Genomic DNA, 20,495 nt, shown 5'->3' with positions numbered 1-20,495 from the left:
AGGATGTTCTTAGAAAGTGCTCATCTTTGGAGAAGAACATTATACATGATATAGTCAACTCAATGCTACTGAGTCAATGCTGCATCATAACAATCCCCTGTGGGTTTCTCAGGCTGTAACTACCTGTTGGAGATTGTTTTGAACAGCCCATCATGTAGATTGAAACCCAGCAAGAAACCACTACACCAACAAAGCTCCAGTTGGTATAGTAGAGAGTCCGTTTTTTAAAAATGGAGAACCCTTAAGTAGATGTATTAACACAATTTCTGCAAAAATTAACTCAAGCATAAACATGAATGTAAGTATGTCACAGGACCAGACAATGTTTTCTTTTTCTGTACATAGGTTTGCTATGTACAAAACTGACTCCTTTAACAACACAGGCTATATGAGCATTTGCTTGAAGATTATTCCTTGTTGGTTCTAAACTGGGATGATTTGGTTGAGACTTTTCATTGAGGAACCCTAACAATTAATATCTTAAATCCTCTTTGCACATTTAGTCAGAACTGTAAAAAAATACCAGCTTCCTTTGATATGCCAGTTTTTCATTTTTTACATATGTAAATATGTATTTTTAAAAATCATTTTATTGGGGCTTACACAACTCTTATCACAATCCATACATACATTCATTGCCCTCATCATTCTCAACCTTTTACATTCATTGCCCTCATCATTCTCAAAATTCGCCTTCCACTTCAGTTCCTGGAATCAGCTTGTTTTCCTTTTTTCCCTCCCCCTCCCAGCATGCTCTCCCCTCCCTCATGAACCCTTAATAAATTATAAATTATTATTTTAGCCTATCTTACACTGCTCGGCGTCTCCCTTCACCCACTTTCCTGTTGCCCATCCCCAAGAGAGGAAGTTATATGTAGATCCCCGAGATGGGTTCCCCCTTTTCCCTTCCCTTCCGGTATCCCCACTCTCACCATTGGTCCTGAAGGGTTCATCTGTCCTAGATTCTCTGTGTTTCCTGATCCCAACTGTACCGCTGCGCATCCTCTCGTCTAACCAGGTTTGCAAGGTAGAATTGGGGTCATGATAGTTGGGGGGAGGAAGTGTTTAACTAGGGAAGGTTGTGAGTTTCAATATTGTTACACTGAACCCTGAGTGACTCATCTCTTCCTCAGTACCCCTGTGGAAGGGATGTCCAGTTGTCTACAGATGGGCATTGGGTCTTCATCATGCACTCCCCTCATTCACTATGATATGATTTTCCCCCCAGCCTTTGTTGCTTGAAAACTGGTCCCCTGAGCCCTTCATGATCACACATGTTGGTGTGCTGCTTCCATGTGGGCTTTGCTGTTTCTGGGCTAGATGACCGCTTGTTTACTTTCAAGCCTTTGAGTTCCCAGATGCTATATCTCTCAATAGCTGGCCACCATCAACCTCCTTCGCCACACTTACTTAAGCTCACATTCGTCTTCAGCGCTTATGTGGGAAAGGTGATCACACAATGATGGTTTTGTTCTTTGATGTCTACTACATGGTCCCTTCAACACCTCGTGTTCACTTAGGCTTGTGTGCTTCTCTGTGGGCTTTGTTGCTTCCGAGCTAGATGACCCCTTGTTTTCCTTCAAGCCTTTAAGACCCTAGACACTATATCTTTTTGATAGCCAGCCACCATCAGCTTTCTTCACCACGTTTGCTTATGCACATATCTGTCTTCAGCAATCATTTCGGGAAGGTGGGTATCATGGAATGACCGTTTAGGTGAGCAAGGTACTATTGTATTGAGGGAGTGTGCACGAGGAGGCCCAATGTCAACCTGCTACCTTCCCACTGGACCTATAAATATATGCACATAGGTATATTTCCCCCATAATCATAAATATATTTACATATGTACATGTCTGTATTTAGGCTTCTATGTATGCCCTTTGCCTCCTACCCCTTTCCTCTATTTCCTTACGCTTTCCTCCTGTCCCACTGCCATGTTCAGCCTTCATTCTGGTTTCAGTAATTCCTCTCAGTTAACTTGCGCTTGGTCACTCCCTACAGTTCCTCCCATGCCCTCCCTCCACTGGTTTTGAACCACTTGTTGTTCCCTTGTCTCTGGATTGGCCAACCTCTCCTCCCTTCCCCTGCTTCCAACACTCTCATGTCTCTCCGAACCATTGATCCCCTTATTTTCTTCTCACATTGTTTGTCCAACCTATCTTATCTAGGTGGACCTGCAGATATAGTAATATGTGCAAAAAATGTGAATGGATATGCCAGTTTTTCTGTAATTCAAACAATGTATTTCTTTAAGTATTTCAAAATTGCCTTGAGGTGGATTGTTTTTCTATTTTCCCTTCAATTCAGTGTTATTAATGTTGAAATAATAGTTTCAAAGGATTCATGATTTTACCAATAAATAAGGCTATTCTATAATGACTAGTAACTCACGAATCTCAATGTTTTAAACTACCAGGCTCCTGGAGGGTACTAAAATGAAAGCATGCCTTAGGAGCCAGAGTTGACTTGGCAAGTTCATCTGAGTGAACAGAGGGTAGCTGGGAGCAAGTCAGAAAAGGGCTGATGCAGAATTTCATGTAGTTACAAGGGGACTCACCTGTGAGTGTTAGTGGTGCATCATCTGAAAACAGTATCCAATCATGGAATGCAGGTGTGTTTGAATCAGAACGGACATCTTTGAAAGATACTACTTTTAAACTAGTAATAGAAATTTCTGGAGCATCTAAATAAAGTACAAACTGAGGTTTTTATTCATTATGCTTCATCCAAATGGGTTTGCTGATGGTGATTTATGTTTTTATATACATCAGGACCAATGGAATCTAACATACAATGTATATTCTGCTGTCTTAATATCAATTCAGTCTCTGCTGGATGAACCAAATCCAAACAATTCAGCCAACAGCCAGGCAGCATAGCTTTATCTGGAAAACATGTAAAAAAAAAAAAAAAGACTTTCAGCAATTTCTGAACAAAGCTGAAGTGGCATACAATAGACAACTGGACTGTTCATCTTTTTCAACACTGTTTAGTGTAACATACCTGTCAGGAGAAAGCCTTATAAACATTAAGTGTCACAGGTATTAAGGGTTGTATAGAAAAGACAAGAAAAAAAGAGGAGAAAGCTCAATTTAGAACCTACAAAAACTTGCATTGTCTTTATTCATGTACCTCATTCTGCAAGGCAGATTTTGATACATAAATTTGTAGTATATCTTGTTTGTTTTTCCAAATGTATAACATTTGTGTGGAATTTTCATGATCAAATATGCACATTTTGGAAATCTATACTTTTTTCAAATATTGAATGCCTTATTGTTTAAATCCTCTTTTTAATTCATTCAATTTTTAATTGGAAAAAGAGCACATAGAGCTTTTTTGCATATGAATATTAGATGTAAAACTTAAAAATACATAACTTCAGTAGAAAAATAAAAAAGAAAGCAATTTCTTGTTCAAGGTATATTAGGCTTGCATTTCGTGATTTCTGTGTCCAAGGGCTCTGTGATAAGTAGGTTTATTGTGCCAACCTGGCCAATAGAAATATGTGGGATTAATAGGGTTACAGTTTGATTGGAGGCAAAGATATAAATGGCTCACAAGCCCTGCCTCTCTCTGTTGCTTTTTGGTGATTAGACCAGCATGCGGCTGCCTTAGCTAGGTCTCTGCCTCAATTCGTGAGCTACACTACCTGTGGGACACCCGATCTCTGAATTGTGTCACTAGAGCTTGAGGTTCCTTCAAGACTTGCATCAAGACTCTCCTGGTTTATACATCATGTGAGCTTGGGACTGTCTGATCCTGTCTTCTGGCTGACTCTTGGTGACCTGCCATGCTGTTTGCTGCTTGTGGCCAGATTTCCTGCATTGCTGTATGGAAGAATCTGCTGTTTGCTTCCTTGACCTTGGACCAAGTAGCCCCCACATGAGTTGAAATACTTCCAGTATACTAACTGTTCCACAGAATTGAGTTGAGCTGTACTATTGTGTGGACTAATTAGCTGTTATGTTCCTTCATGTTGTATATATCTATATATCTATATCTATATATGGGGAAGATTTCCTACATGAAGTCTCTCACTATTGCTGTACATGACTTCTTTTTGTGTCTCTCTCCAGTAAGTCAATAATTTTAATGTTGTTCCTCTTCATAGTATCAGACATAGGTCATAGGTTTTCTTCAGCTCCTCTGATGATGTTAGATTTTTGTTCGTGTTTGTTAAAGTCTGCTTGGCTGTTCTCCATGTCACTCGTGCAGTTCTCTGCTTCCTCCAGTTGATACTCGAGGTCTGTATTTCTGCTGCTGGATTTTGTTAACTCCTCCCTAAGCTCTTGTATTTCCCTTTGGTGTATCGAGTTTATCTCCTTTATCATTTCATACTTTTTTTTGGTATTGTTTCCTTCATATTCTGTATGACTCCAAGCAGCATTCTCAATCTTTATTTCTGTCTGCTTCTTCAATGCATGTCGTTATGTTCCGGACATTTTCTGCCATTGCCTTTTGATTCCCTTGTTTTTGTTGTTACTGTTGAGGTCGTTGGCGTTGATGGCTGTTTGTATTGCGTTGTGCCATTTCCAGGGAGTCAAAGAGCACTGCCCCTTCTGGGAGGTGTAGGAATGCTTTTTCAAACTGCCTACAGCTAATTTCACTATGGAATTAACCTACCATTTTATCCTCCTGTGCCTTCCCTCTCAGAGAAGTGCCCTGAAAGCCTGATGGGTTGCCTGCTTTGGCCTTGTGGAGGTTGTGCAGAGGTTCCTGCAGCAGCTTGGAACGTTGACCAGTGTTGGCTGAGTTTTCTTAAGTATGTGAGGCACTAAGGTAGAAAGGAGAAAGTTCCCTCAGGCATGTGGGACGACAGAGGAAAAATAAGAGGTCCACCAGGAAGAGTCAGGAATTCCCCGGTAAGAAGTTAGGCAAAGTATTCCCTCTTGGAGGTCAGCAGGGTTTTACCAGTCTCGGACTAACTGCCCAGGGCGCAGCTCACCTAGCTGGGTGTCGCACAGGTGTAAACGCCCTAGGCTAGGGGGAGTGGTCTGGAGGTTGGCAGTGGGTGTGAGAGAAAATGAAAGAGACAAAGAGGGAAAAAATTAAAAAGTAAGTCCTCTGAGGCTGTGGTGGGGATAGAAAGAAGAGAGGGAAACAAAAGTAACAGTGTAGCTAAGTCCTGATCCCTGCTTGTGGAGCTGTAAGGATTTAGTCCCTGCCCTGAGGTGGTGGCAGCAAGCTGCGGCTGTGTCGAGAAAAAGCCCCTGCGCCGCCCACCAGGACTGGGGGGGGGGGGGGGGGTTGGATAGAGAGAAGAGAGGGAAACAAAAGTAACAATGTAGCTGAGCCCCAATCCCTGCCTGTGGGGGTGCAAGGGTTTAATCCCTGCCCTGAGGCAGACTTCAACAAACTCTGACAGTGTTGAGATTAAGCCCCTCTGTGAGCTGTAAATGGTCCCAGCTCCCACTGACACAGTGGTGGGGCTAAAATCAAGCCCTAGCCGGCCTCCACTGTGGTGAGCTAAAAGCTCCCAGCCCCTCAAAACCTTTTGGGTCTGTGCCTACTTATCTTTCTGATGTTCCTGCTGAAATCCAGCAGTGTTGAATTTCACTCTAAGCACCTCTCCTGGCCTGATTTCTGTGGAGTCCCTCTGGTATGTGTTACTCCTTCGTCATCATGCTGGAAGTCCAAAATATATCATTTTTTAAGTATTCCTTAGGTTCAATGCTTCCTGGAATCCCTCTATTTCGGTCTCATTTTCTAGCTGTCTCTCCATCAATATTTCTGTCATACTCATATAGCTTCTATATCTTTGTTCTTGAATCTGTAATTGTTAGAAAAATATTTCTCTGAATCCTCACAGATTCTAGCTAAAGGTCTTTGTTCTCTCATATGCTTATTACCAGTGAAACCTGCTGCTTTTATGACATGGAATGACATAGAATGGATTGTCAAGAATCAGATTAAAAAAGACGAAAACATAGTTTCTAAGGCCATTTCAAAGTAAGTGTTGTTCTTACTGCTGTCTATGGCAGCGGTTCTCAGCCTTGTTGATGCCACAAACCTTTCATACAGTTCTCCAGTTGTGGTGACCCCCCCCCCCAACCATATAATTGTTTTTGTTAATACTTCATCACTGTCATTTTGCTACTGTTATTAATTGGGTGACCCCAGTGAAAGAATCATTTGACCCGCAAAGAGGTGGCGACCCACAAGTTGATAGACACTGCTCCATGACCTTCTCTCCCAACAAGCAAGACCTTCAGAGCTTGAACTTCTGAGTTTGAAGTCCTCTTCTTTGACTCATGGATCAATGATTTGAAGCAAGACCATTTAATAGGTCTTATTTGAATATTTATTAAATGATTTTGCCAAAAAATATTGAGAGTATCATGGATTTTCAGAAGAATAAAAAATCTATCAGGAAAGATAGACTGCCCCTTAGAAGTGAGGATGTGAACACCCAGTTTATGGGAGGCTGTTTAGGACAGTGGGAGCCAAAAAGCCATGGCAGAGTATCTAGTCAGACTGAGCCACTGGAAGATACATTCTCAGCAAGGGCAAGTTTCCGAAACAGACTTAATACCAGGCAGGGACCACTGTAATCTTGATTATGGCAATTTCAACATTAGACGTAGCCAGTTGACCTCCCTAAAGGGAGAATCTAAAGTAGTTCTGGGAGCAAGTATCTCTTAGTTGTTCCATGACAGAAATCCCTTCCCTGGCTTTTGAATGTCAATGGGAGTCTTTTCCATCTCATTCATTATTTCTACTTTTGTGTTTACACTAATGTAAGCTTATCCTTACCACCTTAATGCAATTTGTTTTTCATTGTTTTTTGTTGAGTTTGCTAGAGGTTAAGCACAGGAGTAACTACATAAGGATATATAAAGACAATATATATTCAAGGGGTTATAGGGTATGAGAGGTTGGAGATGTGTTATATGAAGGGAAAGTGGATTGTGAGAGTATAAAAGGAGGGAGGGGGGAAGGAGAACTAGAGTTGAGCCAGAATGCACAACTCATTTAATGATGATGGAACCATGGGGAAGGAGGGATGCTCTCTGAGAGATGTGGTGGTGAGTGTATAGTTCCCATTGACATGATTGAAGTATTCAATTGAATGATATGTAAAGTATGTGCCAATAAGACTGTTGGGGAAAAATAAGAAGTGAGGATGATTAGACTTCATGTCATATATATGTTGGACATGGTCTCAGGAGAGAACTGTGCCAGGAAGAAAAATCATACTTGGTAAAATGAAGGTCAGTGAAAAAGAAGAAGATCTTCAACAAGATGGTCTGACACAGTGGCTGAAACAATAATTTAAGGATAGCACAAGACCAGGCAGTAGTGTTGTGTGCTGTTGGACACACCCAAACCAAAAATGTGAGCTATGATCCCACAGTCAGTGATACTGTGCCCATTTGGAGGTTGAAATATCTTATGAATTTTCAACGTATAAACATTCAAGTGGAACTGAAAAATCTACTTTTCTTTTAACATTCTCAGATCCAAGAAATTTTTAAATCTCTGTTCCAAAATAGTAGACAAAAATTTTTCCAAAAGCCCCAACAACATTTATTTTAAATATACATTGAAATACATTCTCACATAATTTTAAAAGATGAATGAAAAACAGTTTTCTATATAGTAAAATTATTTTTGTCTGTTTACTTCTTTATGTCTAAATGTACAGGTGGATAACAGTGATATGGTGATGGAGTGGAACACAATCCCCATTGCTTATCTAGTGTCTTCACTTAGGAAACTTTGCTCTGTCTAACATTTTCTTGAAAGCATCTTTCACATCTTTATTCCTTAAGCTATAGATCAAAGGGTTCAATATTGGAATCACCACAGTATAGAACACTGACACTATTTTGTCTCGTTCCAGGGCATAGCTAGTGCTTGGTCGGGAGTAAATAAAGAGAATCAAACCATAGTACAAAGTGACGGCGGTCAGGTGAGAGCCACAGGTGGAGAAGGCTTTGAAGCGGCCCTGAGCAGAGCGGATCTTCAAGATGGCAGCAATGATGAAGAGGTAGGAGGCAAGGATGAGCACTGTTGGAGTAATGACATTGGAGGCAAGTATGAAATATAGCACAGCCTGGTACCTCTCCTTCACATCACATGCCAACTTCACAAGTGGGGGAAGATCACAGAAGAAATGATCAATAATATTGTTGCCACAGAAGTTCAAAGTAAATGTTTCACTTGTGAGAATGGTTGAGTTAATAAAGCCACCAAGATATGAAGCTGCCACAAGACTGGCACATAATCTTGGGGACATAGCCTGGGAATAAAGCAGGGGATTCGAAATAGCCACATAGCGGTCATAAGCCATGGCAGCTAATAGATAGCACTCACTGTAGGCCAGTCCAGCAGAGAAGAAGAACTGAGCCAGACACGCAGCAAAGGAGATGCTTTTGTCCTCAGAAATGCAGGTCACTAGGATCTTGGGGGAATAGACAGAGGAATACCAGAGGTCCAGGAATGACAGGTTCCCAATGAAGAAATACATGGGTGTGTGAAGCCGTGAATCACCACAGATCAGAGAAATCAGGGTGATGTTCCCAAAGAGACTGATGACATAAATAATGAAGAAGATGAAAAAGAGTCCTATCTGTAGCCTCAAATCAGCTGTGAACCCTAAAAGTATGAACTCCCTCATGTTGGTGAAATTTTTCTCTTCCATTGATTGGCGCTTCAGTGATTCCTCTCTGTGAAATAATTAAAAAATAGATCATGAATTAAGAATTAGTATCCCAACCTTCTGGTTCCCATTTTAGACTTGGAAAAACAACAACAACAGAGAACACTGCTACACGGACATTGTTCTTGGTAAGATGCATTTCTACTGATCTGAGTCTTACTCCTTTTTTGGATACCTGGGAAATCAGTTCTATGCTATGGTCTCAAGAACTCAGTCATTATACACCTGACATACTGTGTTCCATCTTGTATTTTTAATCGTGCGTGGGTGTGTCATGCATGATCAGAAGAACTTTTTCTCTGATTGTATTTGGAATGACTAATGACCATGTCACCAAAACACCCAATCTGGCTTTCTTTGAGTCAATTCCCACTCATAGTGACCCTCTATATGCTTTCTGCAGCTGAAAATCCCTATGGAAGCAGATAGGATCCTCTGTGTCCCTTGGAGCAGCTAGTTGGTTGGCAGTCCCAATACATCCTAGAATCCCACTGGTGCCATCATACAAAGTACGCAAAAAAAGCAAGTTTGAAAGAAAGCTATGACAACAATCCATATCTTTCAGTCTTTGTCTTTTTCCAAGGAATTATACAGAGAAGCTAGATGTTAATATTTTAACAGGACTTTGAGATATCTCTGGAGGTTCACTACACTCTAATATCCTTGAAAGAAGTAACTACATCTTGTTCATCTTTTGACCTCGAAACCAAGCAAAAAAGTGCCCTAATGTGGAAGTTAAGGGGGCTGAAAAAAAGACTACAGAGTAACTGTAGATAAATGGAATTTGGGCCATGCTACTTTTATGATCTTCAAACATATGCTGAACTGACGACACTAATTGACAAAATTGTGTTCATCATGTTGATTGCACTTTACCAAGAATGAATGAGTTTTTAAACTGGCTACACTAATGGTTTCGGGGATGTATGGAGCATAGGCTCTAGCAATCCTCAGGGATGGAAGTGGAAGGTCGGACCATTGCACACATGGTAGAAGTGTCATAATCTGCTTCTTTGCTTCAACCCAAGGACCTGTGCTATAACCCATCACACTCCACCAAGAACTAAATCACTATCACCGGGATTCTGAATTGACAGGTGATATAAAACAGTTTGCCGGTACATTCATGTTTTAATGCTTTCTTATGCTAGAGGAGAAAAACAAAACCGAAGCTACTTACTTTGCCCATTATGCTAGGTCAAATCCAACTGCCCTTGAGTAGGTGCTGTCTCGTAGGTCTCCGTTAGAGGTTTTGCAGAGCTGTAAGTCTTTATGGGAACTGATAGCCTCATCTATCTCATGATGGCCAGCAGATTGATTTCAACCACCAACCTTACATTTAACGTAGCAGGTCAATGCTTGCCCTAAAGTACCACTAGGGTTTATATATGCCAGGACATGAACTTAAAATTGAACTTGAAAAGTAAAGAATATTCTCTTGGAACTTCATCAATTTGAGGAGAGGTTATTTTTCCCCCATGAGTCATAGTTTTTGCTATTTATCGTAAAGTCATGTAACTAAAACCAAACTAAACTCACTATAAGCAAGTTGATTCTGACTCAGAACAGCCCTGTAAACAGACAAGAACTGCTCTTTAGGGATTCTGAGACAAGAAAGTTTTATGGAAGACAGCCTCATTCTCCCATAGAGCAAATGGTGAGTTTACATCGCTGACCTGTTGTTAGCAACGGTATGTTCAACCCATTGCACTGGCAAAAATCTCTAATTTTCAATTTCTAAGGAAATATTTAATATCAAAATTATTGATAAAGTTCATAACAACCAAAAGAAGATTGTAAAAGTGGCATTGATGTTCTCTTCCTATTTCAAGATTATCAGTGACAATGTGATTTTTAAGTGAAGCATATGTCTAGAAGCAGTTTAGGACTCAGAATCAGAAGAACGTTGATTGCAGTCTTAGTTGTCTGGTGGCAAATATCAATAAAACCATCCCAAGGACACCGACCTTCTCACCTGTCTTTCTTAGTCCAATGAGATTTTAAGAACTCAAATAAGATCCCATGTGATGAAAGAGTTAAAAGCTGGGAGTCTCATTCTCTATAATTTCATAATTGTCTCATCTCATATATATTTGATTCAAATCACCAAGATTCCCAAGTGTACTCATTATTTAATGCCTCCCAGGGTTTCAAAGTTCCCTCTGACAAAAACTATCCCTTCTTTAAGAAAAAAAGGATTCACTATTGATCATTTTTATCTCCAGAATATCCTTAATATGTTAATGGATAAAATATGATACATGACATACAGGGGCCTTCAAAATGTTTTATTTGTAAAATTTCCATGATGGTTTAATAACATTTTTTCATTAATGTTTTCAAACCTCCCTCATATTGAATAATATTCTTATTTACATAGATACAAGGGATAGTTTTTAGAGCTGCATGAATTTCCCATTACTTCATGGATCTAAAGCTATACTTATTGGATTCAATGTATGTTGGGAAGCTTTCTTCTCACAAAACATCTATCAGGCATCTTCCTCGACCAAAAGGCCTCTATCAGATGTAGCTGCCTCTTGGTGTGGACACACAGAAAGGAGCTGATCATCTATTGACTTCTTGGTGCCTTTCAGGGCTTAATTCACTGGTTCTTTGTGCTCTCTAGTTTGATAATTTAGTCAGGTAATTCTTGAACTATACATTAATAAAGAATATATGACATCGTCCCAAAGTGATAGACAAGTATAATTGTGCTTAATCTCTCAAGGAGATTCTGTGCCAGGAACAGCCTAATAAAGAAATAAACCACATTGAATCTACAAATATATTAAGCCCCTGGAAGTTTTCTACACATTAGCTTGCTTTAAGGGCTAACACTGTCCCTTGAATGGCAACAGTGGAAACAATAGTTGGCTACAGGCGCAGAGGGTTTATGAGAATAATATTATCTTCCAAGCACACATCAACCAAGCAATTTAATTCCTTGCTTTGCTAAGAGAGGAAATAAGCCTGAAGAGAGGATACTTGGAAATGTTTTAATTTTCTTTATCAATTACTATAAGGAAGAAAACCTTTTTCTTTATCATGGAATATAATTGTAATGTGGTTTCATTACAAGGAAAATTTATTAATTTAATGAAACCATATTATAACATATGGTTTCATACAATAATTTTTTAACCTTTTGCCTATACTGAGATGAATAGTCCTTATCTCCCAGATAAATTAAACAAGTTTATTGCCATGATCATAAATAGTCTTTTGTTTGCTTTTCACCTGAAGCCCAGATTTTCCCATATTACCTTAGAATTCAAAATGCTTTCTACTCATTCCAAAAGAAATGTCTCAGTGGTAGCAGTGCTAGGAGAAAATATAAGGTTAAGCAGCCCTGTGGGATGTTCCCTGAAAGCAAAGGCGATCTTCACGTGCAACTCTGGTGCCTTGTGACCAATTATGATGATCATAAATCTTTCTGGAAAGATGTGGGGAGGGATCGTGATGAGTGCAATTGGCCCAATTAGCTTGGAAAACTCTTTTAACTTATGAGTGTCATTTATGCATTTGAGATTTAAAGAAAAACAAAATAAGAAAGGCCTAACTTAACAGAATATTCTGCAGAGAGTAGATGCTCAGGAAAAAGCAAGGTTAAGATGTAAAGAGAGGCTGGCCTACAGAGAGCTATATCTCTAGGTCACACTTCCATGTGAGTTCATCAGGTTGAAACCTGATTGACCGGCTAACCTCCACCCCTATACTCTTATATATCTTCAAGTTGACATGAAATTATGTAACTACCACAGTAAGACTCTATTGATGTTTCATGGTAGATATTTTTTAGAAAAGAGAGAGAAGACACCCCTAAGTGAAGTAGTGACGGTTTTCATATGAATTTCAGGTAAGAATGATTGCGTCCCATGAAGGAGAATCCAGGACAGATAAAACCCTCAGGACCAGTGCTGAGAGTGGCAATACCAGGAGGGTGAAGGGAAGGTATGGTAGGAAGGGGGAAATGACTACATGGATCTACATATAACACCCTCCCTGGGGGACAGACAACAGAAAAGTGGGTGAAGGGAGATGTCAGTCAGAGAGTGTAAGACATGACAAAATAATAAAACTTTATAAATCATCAAGAGTTTAAGGGAGGGGGTAGGGGGGAGAAAAGGGGAAAATGAGGAGCAGATACAAAGGGCTCTAGTAGAAAGCAAATGTTTTGAGAATGATGATGGCAATAAATGTACAAATGTGCTTGACACAATGGATGGATATATGGATTATGATAAAAGTTGTATGAGTCCGCAGTAAAATGATTTTTAATGGTTCCTTTCTTGAAAAAACTTATGCTCTCCTGAGTCAGATAAAAAGGCTGGGTGCTCACCAAGCCCATCTACTCGCAGGAAGACTACATTTCCCAGAATCTCTTGTGTGTTAGTCTAGTGAAGTGACATTGTACAAAAGGATTCTCCTTTGCACTCAGCTGGACTAGATGGTAGTAGAGTTTGATCTGTGGCTCTGTCACTCACGCCAACTGGTTGGGTTGGGCTGTGTCAGTAGGGAGTGGGACACACTAATGGAATGGACTGGTCAAGTTTCGTTGCCGTTCCTCTGTGTATAAGAGAGCCATCTAGAAAGCAGTGGAAGACAACCTGGGGTCATCCATCCAAGAAGAGCCAACAAGGGAGTGCATTCAAGGTCCCTGTGTACAGTTTGGGAGGCTGCGAGAGAGGTACCAGAAGCTTCTCGTGAAGCAGAGCAAAGGAGCCACCCAAAGACAGAGTAGAGCTACCGAACACCTAAGGCAGAGTCCATGAGGCTGTAGGGCAAAGTATCAGGCAGACTAGCCAGACCAAAGAACAAGGCAGAGGCCAAGGGGCCATGTGACTAAAAAGCTGAGTATGGTCCAGGGAGAGGCATGAGTCTGATCAGAGCATACAGGAACAAATGAAGAGGGACGGAGAGGGAGTGGAACACATCCTGGACCACCAAGCCCCAAGGATGATATTCCCGCTATGCCTGACCATATGGATGATATCACCATGAAACAGCACATCCTTCACTGGTCCATAACACTACAGATAACAACAATGTAGACGCAGAGTGAGAAATGGGGTGAAACACTAAGGGTTTTCAACAGAGCAGCAAGGGGAGCAATGCAATGAAGTCCCTGAGGAATACCAAAAATTAACTTAGGGGCCAGAGCGTAGCACCCCATTAGACTCAACCAGAAAACACTCCTAAAAGTCAGCAGACAGACCTGGGACTACTTATAGACTTCCTTTTTTATGTCATGGTTTTTTTTAATTGTTGTTGCTGTTTTGTTTTGCTCTGTCTTGTTTTTGTGTTTAATATTATCTCTGCATGTCTGTCTAGATAAGATAGGTGGGATAAGCAATCCAACTCTAGGCTGGTGTGACAATGGATTCTCTTTCTCCCTTTTTTCATTAGTTTTCTAGTAAGGTAAGGCAATGTGATTGTATTCTAATCAACAGGCTATGCATAAAAGCAAGCAATATCGCATGTTTCTGATCATAAAATTCCAGACAGAATTACCTACCCTCTTGTCAAACCATGGTGACCATATATTGGATTTAGGAGCATCAAAAGTTAGAAGGAAATGGATCATGAAGATTCTGTATTAAAGGAAAATAAAATTTTCAAAATAGTTTAATATTAACATGATCTATCCCAATTAAAATAGTTTTTAACATTTGTTTAAAAATCAAACTTATAAATATGTGTGTCTGTGTCCTCCACCCAATGAAGATTGTCATTGGTTTAAGAGATCAAAAACAAATAAAAATGCAGTCACTGACGTCAAATTGAGGAACCCTTATGATAGTGGCTAAGCAATTAGCTGCTAATAAACAGACCAGCAGTTGAAACCCACCAGCCATTCTGCCAGAGAAATATGTGATATTCTGTTCCCATAAATATTACAGCCTTGGGAAGCCTAAGGGACAGCTCTACTTTGTCCTACAGGACCACTTTGAGGCACACTGAAACCACTGCATGGGTGCACTTCAGGTGGCTCAGTAGTACAATCATCACCTTCAGTGGGGGAACCCTAGCGGTGTAGTGGTTAAGTGTTGGGCTGATATTGTAATGGTTGGCAATTGAAAAACACCACGAGCTCATAGGAAAAAGCCTAGGTTTTGTACTCCCGTGAACAGTTATAGTCTTAGAAACCCACAGGGTGTAACCAGGAGTCATTATTGACTCCAGGGCATTGGGTTGGGTGGGTTGGGTTGGGTTGGGTTGGGTTGGGTTGGGTTGGGTTGGGTTGGGTTGGGTTGGGTTGAGTTGGGTTGGATTTGGTTTGGTTTGGTTTGGTTTGGTTTGGTTTGGTTTGGTTTGGTTTGGTTTGGTTCCATTTGGTTTGGTGGAGGAAAACCCTATGATTCATAGCCACTTGAGCAGAGTTTTGTTCCATTTGCATGGAGTTGCTAAGAATGGGAGATCAGGTAAATGACTGCTAACAATAATCATAGAACAGAGAATCTAGTGATAAAAGACTGTAATTACAGAGAAGCTGTAATATAATATTTTTAAGACAAATTTGAATTTTAAAACTCTTAAAAGGGCTTATCATTTTTTGGAATGAATATTTTTAATTTTATTTTCCCTGAACAATTTTATTGGCATACAATTCGTGTATTATACAATTTAATAGTTTAATTACATTCTTAATGAGGTGGAGGGGTTTACATTTCTGACCATCAACTTCGCTCAACAGTTCAAACCATTTCTCAACTCCCAACCCTGCATTCTACCTCACCCATCCCCCACCATCTGATTTGAAGGGAGCTAGATGGATATGAGGTGGAAAACTGAAGGGATTTTTATCATTTTTCTTCTATGCATTTTCCCCTCTTGTGGTGGATAAATGTAACACAAACAGCCAAGCATTTTCCACAGTCAGACTCTCCTAAATATTTTAATAAAACTCACTACCCTGAAAGCTAATGTTTCCCAACATATCCTCCATCTGTGTCTGAACACCTCTGGGGCAGTGTTTCAATATGGCAGTTTTGAAAACCTCAAGGGATTCAAATCATGTCCCTTTTAAATGTCCTTTGTATTTTGAGAATAATAGGTATAAAAGGGCAAGATCAGAGTTATAAGGGTTGCAGGGTAGATAATGGGGTGAGGTTTCCCTATGAAATTCCCCATGGGAGCCCTTGCTGCCCTGAAGGAATGAACAGGTGTGTTGTCTTGATGAAGCGGGGCGGCAGAGGGAGGAGGGGAAGAAATCCCTTGGCACAACTTTGCTGACCTTTTCAGAATCAGAAAAGTTATTCTGTGGGATTTTCCAACTCTCCTAAAGCTTCTTCCTACAGTGCCTCCCATCATGATTCTGTGTTGTTCAAAGAAGTCTGTCAAAACAACTCTTTTAAAATCCCATAAAACGGTCACCCAAACCTGACCTGACCTTTCAATCTTGAATGTAACCAGCTCAGTAGACCCCCTTGATAGTCATCGTTTTGATTAGTACTGGCTCTCTGGGTCATACTGGTAAAACCAGAACTCCCTACTTATGATTAGTTCCATAAATTAAATGAATTGACTTAGATATTGCTTAAAAGACTCATGGAAAGATCAGTTCTTTGAGCTAGTAGATCTTTGTGTAATGTTTCTGGCACCCTAACACCAAAATATTTTTGAGACCGAGATATTCATTGAAAGTTGAAAATATTGACCTGTGTGAGAGCTCCACTTCAGTAGCTCTCTCTAGAGTCTTCTTCCATCAATGTCGGGCCCTCAGCTACTGTCTCTTCATTGGTGGAGGTTGACCGTCTTCCTTCTCCTGGCTCATCTTTGAGGTCTTCTTGACCCGTGTTATTTCACATGATCCATTTAAATTAACAACATGTACACTGTTTGGGGCAGTATTTCCATATATCTGAGCAAAGCTTCAATGGTTTGGAAATATGTTAATTTAAGTTGTCATTAAAAATTTGGCATGAGCCCTAAGCATTTTTACCATAGTCCAAAAAGTACACTTTTTGAAGGCGCTCTGACAAGACTAAGACAGCATATAAATAAGAGTGTTTACATGAAGACCTTCACTGTTAGAACACACTTGGTTTGGAATGGACCTGTGCATGGTATGAAGTAGAACCTTAGGAACAATTCTTCTTGGTCTACCATCTTTGTGCAATATTTCAATAAAAAATCTTAACAGTGAACAATAAATAATCAAAGTATTTCCACCTATCAATTTGTTTGTTATGGTTTGTAAAAAGGTGGAAATAAGTTTATATGCCTTTTCACTGAAACTCTTATCTGTACCTTAAATTTTTGTGCTGGATATAGAATTACAGTAAACTCAATATTTCAAATCTCATCTCGTAATATGGATCATTTTCTATAAGCTGGTAAAATGTTTACCTAATCCTATATTTCCTCAATTACTATGTCACGTATGAGGGGGATTCAAAAAGTTCATGAAAAAATGGAATTAAACCGTATTGGAATTTTTCAATGAGCTTTTAGAAGACCTTCCATATATTTATATACCAATAGAAAAAGTGAAATGTAATATAAAATCATATTATTTTATAGCCCTATCTATCCAAATGTATATATCAATAAACTATCAATGAGAGAAAAGATCCAGGGAAATTTTTTTAATGTTGACTGTAAAAGGTAGGGATAGAGAAAAAGAACAAATGTCCGTTGCCTTCAGTGGCCAAAGCTATTGCCAGTGCTAAATACTTCCATGGCTACTGGATCCACAAAACTTTCCACCCATTGGCCTGTGATCATGTGCATTCTGTGTTGTTGCATGTGCTGCATGAGTCTTAAGAGGAACTTACAGACTGGTATCAGACTTATGGACTTGATCTGGATTGGGCTGGGATATTTTCTTAAGATACAATTACTGGAACTTTTATATAAAGCTCTTTCTTGTACACATATGAGTGTCTCCAAGGATTTGTTTCTCTAGTCTACCTGGACTAACACAAAGACCATGCTCTAGATGTTCTTCTAAATAGTGTTATGTCCTTGAGCAAACCATGTCCTCACTCTAGTTATTAGTTGCCTGCGCTATCAAAGAAAGATCTCAGCCCAGATAGTACCTCAGATCATTTTCAGATTTTCAGATCCAAAATATCTGTGACTCAATAAAACTGGATTCAGAGCCTGAATTACCAAAAGTTAACTTTTAAAGCAGAATGCTCGCTTAAACTGTTCTTGCTAGTCTGAGGTGGAGGCTCCAAGGGCCAACAGTTATTACCCATCTCCTTTCTTAACAAGATGCTATGGGCATCGTTAAGAATGATTGTGCACTCAGAGACCGGGCAATTACCAAACTTGAGAGAAATTATTCTCCTCACTCCTAAGCAAGTTTCAGAGGAACTAATTAATCAAGACAGTTTTAGATAAGCACACTTTCCTGAGTGATAATTAGTGTTCAGCCCTGAAAATTAGCTTCGGGGGCCTCTCAAAGCTCAAGTAGCAAAGAGGGACTGGACATGATAAATCGGCAAGGACATGGCACATTGACGCAGGGCAGGAGGCCTGCTGTCCAGCATCATTGGTTCATGGTTACAGTGCTGTCTTCTTGGGGTTTGATTCCTTACCCTATGAAAGTAAAAAAGGCATTCTAATTTAGCATAATTGGAAAACTCAGAAATTTAAATTAATTTATGATCATTGGAAGCTGTGGGAAACACTGCAATTCCATGTGAAGTTGATGCACAAGTCTTGTTTTACTTTGTTCTGTTTTTTAACAGAAGAGCACATCTGAGTGTGAACACCAGCTGTTGGTCTTTGAGTTTCATAAGAAGGTTAAGTAAAATACCTACAAGGGAAAATGAATTGGAGAATGCATGTGATGCACCTGGAACATAGCGAGAGCTCACCCAGTGCTCAGTGTCATTGTTATTTAATGACCACCATCCTTGTCTCCTCTAAGATAATACACTAGACCCTACTAGTCCCTCTCATTTCTAATCCCTCTTCATTCCTCACCCCTCTATACAAAGCCATTTGTTGTGTAACCCTACAAATTCAATGTGTCCATTATTAATCCCTTCTTGCAATGTCCTAATCAGACTTTGATCTGACACCATGTATCTTTCCAACCATATCTCTTACCACTTTCCCTGAATCCCACCTATGCCAGACCCTGTCCCGTCATTATACTTTGTTTACGCTGCTATCTCTACCTGGTGTCGTTCCCATCACTGCTGCATATACCAATCCTACCTTTTCCACCCATCTCAAATACAGCCTCCTTCATGAAATCTTGACTGCTTCAATCTTTGCCTCTGGTTTACCAAATGTTTGGTGCTTTTTGACTATCAGTTCACATATAATGTTGGGTCACTTTAGGATGTTCTTAGAAAGTGCTCATCTTTGGAGAAGAACATTATACATGATATAGTCAACTCAATGCTACTGAGTCAATGCTGCATCCTAACAATCCCCTGTGGGTTTCTCAGGCTGTAACTACCTGTCGGGATTGTTTTGAACAGCCCATCATGTAGATTGAAACCCAGCAAGAAACCACTACACCAACAAAGCTCCAGTGGTTATAGTAGAGAATCGGTTTTTATTAAAAAAGAAAGAAAAATGGAGGACCCTCAAATAGATGGATTAACTCAATTTCTGCAAAAATCAACTGAAACATGAACATGAATATCAGCATGTCACAGGACCAGACAATGTTTTCTTTTTCTGTACATAGGTTTGCTATGTACAAAACTGACTCCTTTAACAACACAGGCTATGTGAGCATTTGATTGAAGATTATTCCTTGTTGGTTCTAAACTGGGATTATTTGGCTGGGACTTTTCATTGAGGAACCCTAACAATTAATATCTTAAATCCTCTTTGCACATTTAGTCAGATCTGTAAAAAAAAAAAAAAAAGAATACCAGCTTCCTTTGGTATGGCAGTTTTTCTGTAATTCAAACAATGTATTTCTTTAAGTATTTCAAATGGACTTGAGGTGGAGAGTTTTTATATTTTCCCTTCTATTCAGAGTTATTAGTGTTGCCATAATAGTTTCAAAGGATTCATGATTTTACCAATAAATAAGGCTATTCTATAATGACTAGTAACTCACGAATCTCAATGTTTTAAACTACTAGGCTCCTGGAGGGTACTAAAATGAAAGCATGCCTTAGGAGCCAGAGTTGACTTGGCAAGTTCATCTGAGTGAACAGAGGGCAGCTGGGAGCAAGTCAGAAAAGGGCTGATGCAGAATTTCATGTAGTTACAAGAGGACTCACCTGTGAGTGTTAGTGGTGCATCATCTGAAAACAGCATCCAGTCATGGAATGCAGGTGTGTTTGAATCAGAAAGGACATCTTTGGAAGATACTACTTTTAAACTAGTAATAGAAATTTCTGGAGCATCTAAATAAAGTACAAACTGTGAGGTTTTTATTCATTATGCTTCATTCAAATGGGTTTGCTGATGGTGATTTATATTTTTATATACATCAGGACCAATGGAATCTAACATACAATGTATATTCTGCTGTCTTAATATTAATTCAGTCTCTGCTGGATGAACCAAATCCAAACAATTTAGCCAACAGCCAGGCAGCATAGCTTTATCTGGAAAATATTAAAAAAAAAAAACTTTCAGCAATTCCTGAACAAAGCTGAAGTGACATACAATAGACAACTGGACTGTTCATCTTTTTATCATTGTTTAGTGTAACATACCTGTCAGGAGAAAGCCTTATAAACATTAAGTGTCACAGGTATTAAGGGTTGTATAGAAAAGGCAAGGAAAAAAGAGGAAGAAGCTCAATTTAGAACCTACAAAAATTTGTTTTATCTTCATTCATGTTCCTCGTTCTGCAAGGCTGATTTTTGCTACATAAATTTGCAATATATCTTGATTA

At 39.6% G+C, this 20,495-nt stretch overlaps 1 protein-coding gene and 2 pseudogenes across 1 annotated transcript; 2 read left to right on the top strand and 1 right to left on the bottom strand.

Moving 5' to 3' along the window:
* Positions 1-292: 292 nt before the first annotated feature.
* LOC142445677 (ubiquitin-conjugating enzyme E2 B pseudogene) lies at positions 293-2,945 on the top strand (annotated as a pseudogene).
* Positions 2,946-7,711: 4,766 nt separating this feature from the next.
* Positions 7,712-8,650, bottom strand: LOC142445676 (olfactory receptor 9G19-like). Its single transcript, XM_075547617.1, has one exon. It carries the CDS (start codon positions 8,648-8,650, stop codon positions 7,712-7,714), a length of 939 nt encoding a protein of 312 aa, XP_075403732.1.
* An 11,040-nt stretch (positions 8,651-19,690) lies between these two features.
* Positions 19,691-20,268, top strand: LOC142445675 (ubiquitin-conjugating enzyme E2 B pseudogene; annotated as a pseudogene).
* Positions 20,269-20,495: the final 227 nt, after the last annotated feature.

This window comes from Tenrec ecaudatus, chromosome 4, assembly GCF_050624435.1.
Source record: "Tenrec ecaudatus isolate mTenEca1 chromosome 4, mTenEca1.hap1, whole genome shotgun sequence".
Lineage (NCBI taxonomy): Eukaryota > Metazoa > Chordata > Mammalia > Afrosoricida > Tenrecidae > Tenrec > Tenrec ecaudatus.
Note: the sequence above shows the minus strand (reverse complement) of the source record. Positions and strands in the feature narration are given on the sequence as shown.